This window comes from Suncus etruscus, chromosome X (genome assembly GCF_024139225.1).
Source record: "Suncus etruscus isolate mSunEtr1 chromosome X, mSunEtr1.pri.cur, whole genome shotgun sequence".
Classification (NCBI taxonomy): Eukaryota; Metazoa; Chordata; class Mammalia; order Eulipotyphla; family Soricidae; genus Suncus; species Suncus etruscus.
This window is the reverse complement of record NC_064868.1, coordinates 99015242-99028100: the sequence shown is the minus strand read 5'-3', so window position 1 is coordinate 99028100 and position 12859 is coordinate 99015242. Positions and strand designations below refer to the sequence as shown.

Sequence of the window (12859 nt, the reverse complement as noted above, 5' to 3'; positions counted from 1 at the left end):
GCTATTGCTATAGCCCTTTCTCTTTTTAATTTTTACACTTTTTAAATTTAATTTTTAATTTATCTTTAATTCTTTCTCTTCTTACTTCTCTTTTCTTTCTCTTATTCTTTGTCTTTTTTCCCTTCCTTTCTGTTTTTATTTCCTCTTTCTCATTCTTTTGCTTACTTTTAATTTTTTCTCGTTTGTACTCCTATGCTTTCTGCTTTTGTTTTTTCTTCCTCTCATTTTCTTTTTTTCTTTGTTTATTTTTATTTTCTTTTTTTTTTTTTTTTTTTTTTTTTTTTGTGGTTTTTGGGTCACACCCGGCAGTGCTCAGGGGTTACTCCTGGCTCCATGCTCAGAAATTGCTCCTAGCAGGCACGGGGGACCATATGGGATGCTGGGATTCGAACCGATGACCTCTTGCATGAAAGGCAAATGCCTTACCTCCATGCTATCTCTCCAGCCCCTATTTTCTTACTTTCTTTTTTCCTTTATATCTTTCTCTTTCTGTCTTTTCCTTCCTTCTACCCTTTATTTTCTCCTTTTCTTTATTCTTTCTTTTTCTCAGTCTTTCTTATTCTCTTCTTATCCTCTCTTGGTTTTTCAGTCTTCTTTCTCTTTTTCCTTTCTTTTCTTCCTTTTTCATTCTCTTTCTTTGTGCATTTTCTCTCTCTCTCTCCCCTCTCTTCTTGCAGTGCTTAGTGGTCTTTCCAAGCTCCATGGTAACTAGTGGAGTGGCTTAGAGATATCTAAGCCACCAATGTCAGCTCCCTGTGATGCAGGCACCTTATCTCCTGTCCTATTTCAGCCCCCAAATTCATCTTTATTCAGTTGTTGTCATTCCATTCTCCTCATGGCTATTGCTGTCAATACTAGAGAATTTCATTTTCTTGGCAGTCTTACTAAAATCAAAACCCAAGACTGCAATATCAGGAATTCACAAGTCAAGACAGAAGGGCCTTTGACAAAGCTCCCCATCGGGAAGTCTGCACGGCATACACTTTACCCAAAGCAGCTCACATTGCATTTAAGCTGTGTTGTTTTATTTACTTTCGAGAATGAGTCTGTCAACGGTAGTCAAATCCAAGAAGTCTAGAAAAGACGACATGTTGGAAGCACCTGTTTTAACCTATGAATATTCAGGAAAGTCCTTTAAAATGTGCATGTTTGGTTTCTGTGTATTTTTATTTGTGTGTGTATGTTGCCCTGGTGGAGGGGGCTCCCAACTGATCCTGTTAGGACTCGGGAAGCCACTTCCAGAGATCTCTAGGAAGCTCTGTTTGAGAGCTCATGAATGTAGTGATACTCAAGACCCACAGCACTGAGGTTCATTTGGGAAACCCCAGCAGTGCTCTGGGGCCTCCAGGGCTATAACTGTCAGTGTTTTTTTTTTTGAGGTAACCATGTGGTACCAGGTATTGAATGGGGTCAGATAAGCCTTAACCCCTACACTCTCTATCTGGTTAAATAGGTTAATCTGGTTAAATCTGGTTAATATTCCTAAAATAGGAGTATTTTAGGTATTTTTAATAGGGGACACTTATGACAGCACCTGGCAGGGAGCGTGTGGTAGCAAGGATGAAACTAAGGGCCTCATGCTGCAAGGCTGGTGCATTACCATGTTAGCTGGCCCCTCAATGGTTTTTCTACAGAATTATCCTATCTGCAATTAATATACAAATGATCACTTTGTTTACGATTCATGGGCTCTGCAGAACTCAGCCCCTTTAGCCTTTCGAGTTAAACATAAGGGCAGAAAGAGACCAAGTTATACCAGGAGTTGAGCCCTAACTCCTTAAAAGGTGATATCATGGAACTGAATGTGGGAGTGTGCCATGCTCACAACTTGCTTCAAGATCAAACATAGCAGAACCAGGTGTTTTGGGGGCAGTGTTCTCCCGTGTTGTGTTTCTCAAGCAAAAAGGAGTCATGAGTGAAAAAACAATAAAGATGCCCTGAGTTCAAGAAGTTCAGTGTCAGACATTTCAATTCTCTCCCCCAAAACATTTTCTTACTGTACTGTGTCCATGTAAATAGAATCCCAGGGTTTGTTGATGGCCACATCCAGTGGCGCGGGTGGTGGTGGTAGTGCCTATTCGAGGCTTAATACCAGGTATAAATCATCCAGAAAGTGCTCAGGGGTCTGTGTAATGCTGGAGATTATGCCTGGGCTTCCTGCATACCAAAACATGTATTTATTCCAATGAGCATTCTCTCTCTCTCCGACCCTGAGCTTCGATGTGTTTTTATTTTATTTTTCAGGATTTCAAGTTGTTCTTGAAGAAATGGATGCTAGTGACAGAAAAAAACAGTGGAAGGAGTCGTCTACTCCTTCACACTGTATGTCCACTGATTTAGAGGGATTGCCTTTCCCTGTTGCTGAAAAAAAGTCTGTAGAGCCGAAGAAAAAGACAGTTCTTTTTGCTCCATCTACCAAAAAGTGCCAAGAAGATATTTACCCCAAGACACAAGACAATTCCTACCAGAAAGTGAAACAACCGAATGTAAGAAATGATAAGATGAACATTTTGAATAATGCAGCAAGCCCAAGGGGTGTTAGATTTGGATCCTCTGAGAGCCATCAGGCCAATGCCCCACTGAGTCGTATCAACAGAGTTCGGCCTCAGATCGGCAATAAAATTGAGGGAATCTCTTCTTTAAGGAGATTCAAGACAACTAAGAAGACAACTGAGGTTGACAAAAGCTTTGCGGTGCCCAAAAGCCACTTGAATATTTTGGATGAGAAATTGCAAGAGCTTAATTTGAAGTGCCAGAAAACAGAAGCTGATTTGCAAAGTGCTGAGCAGGTACTAGCCGCTTCTCGCCATTCATCCTCTGAAGAAGTGGACGACTACGGCATGTTGACAGCACCCAATGCACAATCCCCAAAAGACTTGAAGATCGCAATTCTACGTGATGAACTCTTAGAAAAAACCTTGACTATCAAAAACCTGACCAAAGATCTCGAATACGCCGAACAGGTGATCCAACAGCAGAATATGGCGAACAGAAAGTTGAAGGCGTCGATCATAAAACTGAAAAGTCAAAACTATATCAGCAACACTCTTCTGAAGGAAGAACTTCACCTGCAATACAAACTGGAGCTCCAGAAAGTTCGTGATGAACTCGAGGCCCTCAAGACCGAACTGAGAGCTGAAAAAGCAAATCAGGCAAGAAACAACAAATCCCTCGAAGTTCTGAGAAAATATTTTACTGATGGAACCTCTTTTGCCCACTCTGACAATCAGGCAGAGGAGGATTCAATTTAAATTTTGCAAGAAGCCCCCCACAAGTAAAGGCTTCTACGAACCAAAGCCTGGGGCAAAAAACATCCATTTTTGTGATTGTGTCTATGATTTAAACTGATAAGTTCATTTTGGTGAATCCACTGACTGGCCACATGTATATGCAAACCTTCACCATTGATCTGTTCCTCTAAATGTCGTGACAGTACTAACAACCCAAACACACAGGAAATTTCAGGAACTCTAGTTTATGTGTCACTGAAACAAGACTTACCAACTGATTTCTCAGTGCAAATCCATGGCCATTTTTCTCCATTTCCAGAGCCATATATCATTTCTGTTCGTAAATGTCTACAATAAACATCTTGTTCATGTGGCTAACATGTTAGTGTTACAGCTGCCTGTTCATATTCCGTGGGATACTAAAATTATATCCGCTTGCTTTGATGAGGCACTGAAAAACGTCCTCCCTTCCCAAGGGCAGTGTTTCTCCCCCGCTGTTTCCTCCCCAGCCTTTCTCTCTTGCCCAGATCTTAATCCCCATAGCCTTAGAGACAATAGACTACTAGATTCTAGCCTCAACAGCTTTTGCATTTCCTATGTTGACCAGCGAGGGGCACTGTTGACACACTTCTGTCAAAATCTGACCATAAATTTGAGACCATTAGCTGGCCTGTATAGGATGAGGAGGAAGCTTTAAAGGACTGTCTTGATTTATACAGGAGTCCAACTCTCTTAGGGACCCAGACAGTGTCTTATATTTAGCAAGAATAAGAAATACAGCCTGTTGCTGTCAAAGGATGGGCCAGTGGATTCTTTGAATGTGTCAATCATCCAGATTCCTTGTAAGTGGAGGGGGCTGGAGTGATAGTACAGAGGGTAGGGTTCTTGCCTTGAACGCAGCTGGCCCAGGTTCAATCCCCAGCATCCCCTATGAACCACCCAAGGAATATCAGGTGTGATTCCTAAGTGTAGAGCCAGGAGTAAGCCCTGAATACCACTGAATATGACCCAAAAAGCAAAAAAAATGTAAGTAGAGCACTATGGGTGGATGGGGAAATAGGGCATACCTGATGGTACTCAGGGCTACTCCAGGCTGTGAGCTCACGGATGTGTGCTTGAAGAACCATGTGGAGTAAGGGAAATTGAATCCATTTTGGCTACATGCAAGGCAAATGCCCAATTTACTGTACTATCACTTTAGCCCATTGTACTTTTTTTAGGTTAAACAAGTCAAAAATATAAATCTAGACAATGTGGGTGGAAGAAATGCCTAGACTGAAAATCGGGATACTTTGTTCGTGTATCTCTTTGGTCATTAATGAACTAATTAATCTAGGTCCAAAAGCCCCCAGTCATAAAATATTAGCATAAGGGCCCAGAGAGATAGCACAGCGGCGTTTGCCTTGCAAGCAGCCGACCCAGGACCTAAGGTGGTTGGTTTGAATCCCGGTGTCCCATATGGTCCCCCATGCCTGCCAGGAGCTATTTCTGAGCAGACAGCCACCAGGAGTAACCCCTGAGCACTGCCGGGTGTGACACCCCCCAAAAAAAACACAAAAAATATATGAGCATATATGTCTTCAAATTCTATTTAGTACAAATATTCCATGATATCACCCAGTGATAATGAATGGCAAGTATAACTTAGTGGTGCAGAAATAAAAGTAACATTGGATGCATTTCGCTATAACACTTGAGAGGAGCAATTTAAAAGAACATCCCCCTTGGCCCCAGAGCATAGGAGGGAAGACAGAGAAGGGAAGAAATCAAGACAGGAAGGAAGATGAGAAAGGAAAGTGCGGGAAACGGGGGTCAGGCCTTCCATTATATTGGTGTTGTGAGAGTGTGATATAAATCCAAAGCACAGACTCAACAACACTGAAAACACAAGATCTAAGCTGCAACCACTGAATTTTAGAATGTGTCTGTCAAGGGAGCAGGCAGAGGGTTGGGATGGGGGTGATGGAATCTGGGAGCACTGATGATGGGAGCTGGCCCTGGTGGTGGGAGTAGTGTTCAAAGATATGTCTAAAACTCATCTATCAATAATGTTGCCAATCATGATTCTTTAATAGAAATCATTTTTAAAAAAGACCCCCCATTCAAGAGAAATATATACACTGGCTCTTCTTAGTAGTTTGAGTGATAAATACTAGGCTAATAATAGCTCAGGAGAGGGAATAAAAGATGCTCTTTGTCATTGCCTCTGGATGCTGTCAATCATGCAATGTGCTGTGTAGAGAAACTAGTGGACCTGGGTCATGAGTAAGGTTCTGCTTGGTCTGGGAAGATTAGACTAAATCGGGAGATGATAATAATCTCTGAGAATTTCTGAATGACTCCTAATAATGGCATCTAGCTTCAGGCAGCCAAGGAAGAAGAGAAATTTGGATTTTGGGAGTCGCAGGCTTCCCCTCAAATCTCTGGGCATGAACACAAATTAGAAGTTTTAAAAAATGTTCCTGTGGGGCCAGAGCAGTGGCACAGTGGTAGGGTGTTTGCCTTGTACGAGGCTGATGTAGGATAGCCCATATGGTCCCCCAAGCTAAGAGCAATTTCTGAGTGCATAGCCAGGAGTAAGCCCTGAACATCACTGGTTGTGGCCCAAAAACCAAGACAATAATTGTTCCCATGAGGGGCCAGGGAGATCATACAGGAGTTAAGGCGTCGCATGTGGTCTATTCTGCTATGATTTTCTGGGACCACATGTGGTCCTCCAAACACTACACCCAGTGGGGCCATTCCCCCTCAAATTTCCTCCTGAAGACTGCTAGTATGCATAGAGCTGCTTACATAGCCAAAAAATAATCCCACAGGTTGGAGATGAAGAAGGGATAAAGGCACTGGACTTGCATACTTCTGACCCTTGCTTAATTGCTGGCATAGCTGTTGGTCTTGCCAAGCACCGCCAGAAGTGATCCTTGAGCACAGAGCCAGGAGTAGGACCTAAGCACTGTCAGGAGAGTCTCAAACCCTTTCTTTGAAAAGAAAACATTTTACAGGTTGTATTTAGCTGAAGTTCTAAGCTTAAATCTTCTCATCATACTTTTATTTTTATTTTATAGGGACCACAGGGTCATTTCCAGTGGTTCTCAGCCTGGCTGTGCAGGCCAGATTTTGAGGGGGGAGAGAGGATCCTAAATGATGTTTAGGAAGACTGGGGCACATTATTATTAGTAGTATTAGTATTAGTGTTAGTATTAGCCAAGGTACAGGCTCAATGCAAAGGCCTGAGTATGTAGTATTGCTTGGGTCTTGTGGTGCTACAGTGACTGAGGCTACTGGGTAGTATTTGGTGCCTCCAGGGCTGTACCCAGAGATACACAGGGGAGCATATGATGCTGTGAATCAAACCGTGGCCAGGCATATGCAGGACATGGGCTTTAACTGCTGTCCCAGCGCCCAAATCCTGGGCTGGTTTGTAGTGGTTTGGGGTAACAGCCATGCTTGTGTCTGCTTCAGGGTCACCAGCTTCACCCTAGTAAAATTCAGAGACCATTAGGGCTACCCTTAGCAGTGCTTGAGGAAAACACAGGGCCCAGGATTAAACTTCGGACTCCTGCATGCATCCAGCCTTTTAGTGTTATCTCCCTACCCCCTGTCTTTCCATCTTTTAAATGAATTTTTATTTTCATTTTTTCCTCTAAATTAGGGTGTCATTTTACATGAAACTATGACACAGGGAAGATAAATACTGAATGGACTCATCTGTGAGAATGAGAGAAAACAAAACAAGGGGATAGACAGACTCTAAGGATGACAAACACTCAGTCTTAGATTACAAAACATGCCCCAGCAAGGAGGTGAGGAGGGGAGAGGAGGAGGGGGATTAAAAAGACTAACAATAATCACAGGGCTAAAATGATAGTACAGCAAATAGGGAGGGCACTTGCCTTGCATATGGCCAACCTGGGTTTTATTCCTGGCATCCCATCTGGTCCCCTAAGCATCACATAGAGTCAGGAGTAATACCTGCATATCACCAGGTATGGCCCCAAAACAAAACAAACAAAAAAGAAAATAATTAAGAACAGAAATTTGGTGGCCATGTTCAGCTAAGCCCCTAAAGGTTAACATGATTAGAAATGTGTTTCCTAAGCTAAAAATAAATATATTATCATTGTTTGGGGGAGGCATACCTGGCTCTGTGCTTATGGGATCACTCCTGGAGAACTCAAGGGGACCAAATGGGGTACTGCGAATTAAACCCAGGTCAGCTGTGTATACAGCAACTTCCCTACCTGCTGTACTATTGCTCCAGCCTCCTAAACTATATTTTTTTAAATCATGGAAGAACTTTATGCCTATTACTATATTTTCAACAATCTACTCTCCAATACAAAAGCATCCATTCAAAAAGATCTCAGTGTATCTCTGTGTATTGCAGCGCTGAGTCCAATACCTAGGATCTGGAAAGGAACCAGATGCCTGGTGACAGCTACCTTTCAATTTTGAGAGAGAAGATTTTCCATCTGGAGAGTTTCTATCAGTCAAGCACACATGTAAAGTCTCCACTGACCAATTGATCCTGCAAGAGCATTTTTGTGTGCCTGGGGCTGGAGGACCAGGACTTGGAGGGAGTTCCAGAGGAAGACTAGGCTTAGCCCAGGAAGGGCTGGAACACAAATACTTAAAACCATATTGTGGGCTGGAGAGATAGTACAGCAGGTAGGTTGCTTACCTTACAGGTGACCTTACATGCAGTTTTCTGAGCACTCCAGGAGTGATTCCTGAGCAAAGAGCCAGGCGGAAGTCCTGAGCATCACAATTATAAAAATGTTGCTGATGGAGATTCTGTGATTTACAATACTGTAAACTATGGCTTCTCATGCACATGCTTCCAATACCATACATATGACAGGAAACAGAGATCGATTTTTTTGTGTTTGTTTTGGGGACACACCCAGAGATGCTCAGGGGTTACTCCTGGCTATGCACTCAGAAATCGCTCCTGGTTTGGGGGACAATATGGGACGCCGGGAGATCAAACCGAGATCCATCCTAGGTTAGCCACGTGCAAGGCAAATGCCTTACCGCTTGCGCCAACGCTCTGGCCCCTAGAATTACAGATTCTTGATAAGCCAGACTGAGATGCCAAACCTCAACAGCCCCGTTCTGTGGAAAGGTCATGTGGTAATCCTAGATCAGACAGTACCAGAGAAACAATACACAGTCACCAACTCCTAGGAGAAACAGAAGCCAAGGTCTGAGTTATGGGTTGGGATTTGGGAAAGAACCATGTCTTTTTGTGGGGAGGACACACACCAGGTGATGTACAGGGGTTAGGGTTAGCTCTGTACTCAGATATCACTCCTAGCTGTGCTCTGGGAACATATGGGATGCAGGGGGTTGAATCTAATTTGGCTGCATGAACAGCAAATGCCCTACTCACTGTACTCCAGCCCTGGGACCATTTCTTTTCATCTCTTTTGACGCTTTTTTTTTCTTTTTGGTTTTTGGGCCACACCCTGTGATGCTCAGGGATTACTCCTGGCTATGCTCTCAGATATTGCTCCTGGTTTGGGAGACCATATGGGACTCCAGGGGATTGAACGTCCTAGGCTAGTGCGGGCAAGGCAGACGCCTTACCCCTTGCTCCACTGCTTCAGCCCTTGCGCCACCGCTTCGGCCCCTTTTGTTTTCTTTTTTTTTAAAGATCTAATTGTACTCAGGGGCTTACTCCTGGCTCTGTGCTCAGAGGTGACTCCTGTCAGAGCACAAGGAGACCATATGGGTGCCAGGGGTTGAACTCAGGTCAACTGCCTTCAAGGCAATCCCCTTACCCACTGTACTATCTCTCTAGCCCTCCATTGATGCTTTCATTTGATAAGCAGATGCAAAGAAGTGAAATTTCTGAGTATTCATTATGCCTCTTTTTAAAATGTTAATTGGCATATCTTAAATATTTATTTATTTATTTGTTTATTTATTTATTTGGTATGGGCCATACCTGACGACACTCGGGGTTTACTCCTGGCTCTGTGCTCCTGGCAGGCATGGGGATATGGGATTCTGGGATTCGAACCAGTGTTGGTTCTGGGTTGGCCGCTTGCAAGGCAAACGCCCTACCGCTGTGCTATCTCTCCGGCCCTATTATGCCTCTTTTTATTTGATTTAAAGACCAGAATCAAGGTGGATGCAACATTCCATTTTCTCTATAATTACATGTATTTGTTGCATTAGGTAGTTCTCATTTTTTAAAATATTTTACTACTGTACCTTTGAGAATATTGAATTGAAGAGGTAAAAATAAAATCTCTTTTGATTTCTGTTTTGGCTTGGAGGAAATGGCCATTAGTGCTCAGGGCTTACTCTTGACTTTGTACTCGGGGAATCACTCTTGGTGGGGAACAGGGGATCATATTCAGTGCTGGGAACTGAACCCAATTCTGGCTGATAAACCATGTCCAAGGTCAAGTGCCCTACATGTTGTACTCTATCTCAAACTCTAAAAGGTTTTGTTTTTTGTTTTGGGGCTCACAGAACACTCCAGGTGGGCTCGGGAAAACATAAGAGATGCTGAAGATCAAACCCAGGTCTGCTGATTGCTGGGCAAGTACCCTATTTGTGTACTATTACTCCTGACCCTTGGAAGATTGTAAAAAACATTAACATTATTTTTTATTTGAGCAATACCTGACAATGCACAAGGCTTACTCCTGGCTCTGCACTCAGTAATTACTCCTGGCAGACCTCTGGGAAGCATATCAGAAGCCAGGGATTGAACCAGGTTGGCAGCATGCAAGACAATCACCCTAAGGAGATCGTTAGCCCCTGGAAGTTTTTGTTTGATTGTTTTCTCCTGGCCCTACATTCAGGGGTCATTCCTGGTTTGCTCTGGGGACCATATGGGATACCGGGGATCAAACCCAGGTCAACTGCATGCAAGGCAATTGACCTAATTGCTGTACTATCACTCTGGCACCCAAGATCCTGAAAGATTTTTTCCTTTATTTAAGCACCATGATTACATGCATGCTTATAGGTGGGTTTCAGTCATAAAAAGAATGCCCCCTTCACCACTGCAACAATCCCACCACCAATGCCCCCCTGTCCCTCCTCTCTCACCCCTGCCTGTACATGAAACAGGTATTCTACTTCTCTCACTCATTAACATGGTCATGATAGTTGTCAGTGTAGTTATTTCTTTAACTACACTCACCACTCTTTGTGGTGAGCTTTACTTTGAGAGCCGGCCCTTCCAGCGATCATCTCTGTTGTCTCTGGGCATTATTACAATAATGTCTTTTGTTTTTCTTAAAACCCATAGATGAGTGATACTATTCTGTTTTTATCTCTATCCCTCAGACCTATTTCACTCAGCATAACAGTCTCCATGTCCATCCATGTATAGGAAAATTACATGACTTCATCTTTCCTGATGGCTGCATAATATTCCACTATGTATATGTACCATGGTTTCTTTAGCCATTCATCTGTTGAAGGACATCTTAGTTTTTTCCAGAGTCTGGCTATTGTAAATAGATCTGCAATAAATAATGGTATGAGGAAGGGATTTGTGTATTGTGTTTTTGTGTTCCTAGGATATATTCCTAGGAGTGATATAGCTGGATCATATGAGAACACAATTTCCAGTTTTTTTGAGGAATCTCCATATTGTTTTCCATAAAGCCTGGACTAGACAGCATTCCCACCAGCAGTGAATAAGATTTCCTTTCTCTACACATCCCTGCCAGCACTGATTGTTCTTGTTCTTTTTGATGTGTGCCAGTCTCTGTGGTGTGAGATGGTACCTCATTATTGTTTTGATTTGCATCTCCCTGGTGTTTGGTGATGTGGAGAATTTTTTCATGTGTCTTTTGGACATTTATATTTCTTCTTTGAGAAAGTGTCTGTTTATTACTTCTCCCCATTTTTTGATGGGGTTAGATGTGTTTTTTTTCTTGTTAAGTTCTGTCAGTACCTTGTATATCTTAAATATTAGCCCCTTGTCTGACAAATATTGGGTCAATAGTTTCTTCCATTTTCTGGGTGGATTTTGTATTCTAGTTACTATTTTCTTCGAGATGCAGAAGCTTCTCAGCTTAATATATTCCCATCTGATTATCTTCCACTTGTTTGGAGAGTGCTGTTTCTGCCTTGAAGATGCCTTTAGTCTCAATGTCACGGAGTGTTGTATCTATGTATTGTTCTATATACCTTATAGTTTTGGATCTGCTATCAAGGTCCTTAATCCATTTTGATTTGACCTTTCTGTATGGTGTTAGATGGAGGTCTGAGTTCGAATTTTTTCAAGTGGCTAACCAGTTATCCCAACACCACTTGTTGAAAAGGCTTTCCTTGCTTCATTTTGCATTTCTTGCCCCTTTATCAAAGATTAGTTGATTGTATGTCTAGGGAATATTCTCTGCATACTCAAGTCTATTCCACTGATCTGAGGGTCTGTCTTTATTTCAATACCATTCTGTTTTAATGACTATTGATTTGTAATACAATTTAAAGTTGGGAAAACTGATGCCTCCCTTATTCCTTTTCTCAAGGTTTCCTCTAGCTATTGGTGGGTGTTTATTGTTCCAAATGAATTTCAGGAGTGCTTACTCCACTTCTTTGAAGAATGCCATGGGTATCCTTAGGGGGATTGCATTATATCTGTACAATGCTTTGGGGACCATTGCCATTTTAATGATGTTAATCCTCCAGATCCATGAGTAGGGTATGTGTCTCCATTTTCTTCTGTTTTCTTTTATTTCTTGAATCAGGGTTTTGTCATTTTCTTTGTATAAGTCTTTCACCTCTTTAGTTAAATTGATCCATGGTATTTGAGATTGGGTGACACTAAAGTGAATGGGATTGTTTTTTTTAATGTCCATTTCTTCTCTATCATTATTGGTGTATAAGAAGGCCATTGATTTTTGCGTGTTAATTTTGTAGACTGCTACTGTGTGTCTGTTGTTTCTAGAAGACTTTTTTAATAGTCTTTAGGGTTTTCTAAATATAGTATTATGTCATCAGCAAACAGTGAGAGCTTGACTTCTTCCTTTTCTATCTGCATGCCCTTGATATAATTTTCTTGCCTAATCTCTATGGCAAGAACTTCCAGCAATATGTTGAATAGGAGTGGTGTGAGAGGGCAGCCTTGTCTTGCACCAGATTTTAGAGGAAAGGCTTTTAGTTTATCTCCATTGAGAATAATATTTGCCATTGGCTTGTGGTAGATGGCCTTGACTATATTGAGAAAAGTTCCTTCCATTCTCATCTTGATGAGAGTTTTTTTTTTTTTCTTTTAGTGTCACACCTGGCCATGCTCAGGGATTACTCCTGCTCTGTGCTCAGAAATCGCTCCTGGCAGGCACAGGGAACCATATGGGATGCTGGGATTCAAACCACTGTCCATCCTGGATCACCTGCTTGCAAGGCATAGCCCTATCACTGTGCTCTCTCTCCAGCCCTAGATGAGAGTTTTTTTTTTTAATCAAGAATGGTGTTGGGGGGCTGGAGAGATAGCATGGAGGTAAGGCGTTTGCCTTTCATGCAAGAGGTCATCAGTTCGAATCCCAGCGTCCCATATGGTCCCCCGTGCCTGCCAGGAGCAATTTCTGAGCATGGAGCCAGGAGTAACCCCTGAGCACTGCCGGGTGTGACCCAAAAACCACAAAAAAAAAAAAAAA

The 12859-nt window shown here is 42.4% G+C and overlaps 1 protein-coding gene across 1 annotated transcript; it reads left to right on the top strand.

The window, feature by feature from the left end:
- Positions 1-2267: 2267 nt before the first annotated feature.
- CCDC160 (coiled-coil domain containing 160) lies at positions 2268-3251 on the top strand. The gene has a single exon (XM_049766988.1). It carries the CDS (start codon positions 2268-2270, stop codon positions 3249-3251), a length of 984 nt encoding a protein of 327 aa, XP_049622945.1.
- The last annotated feature ends 9608 nt before the right edge of the window (positions 3252-12859 follow it).

Excerpts from the sequence above, each read along its gene's own strand:
- CCDC160 (XM_049766988.1), top strand. The coding sequence starts at position 2,268 with ATGGATGCTAGTGACAGAAAAAAACAGTGGAAGGAGTCGTCTACTCCT.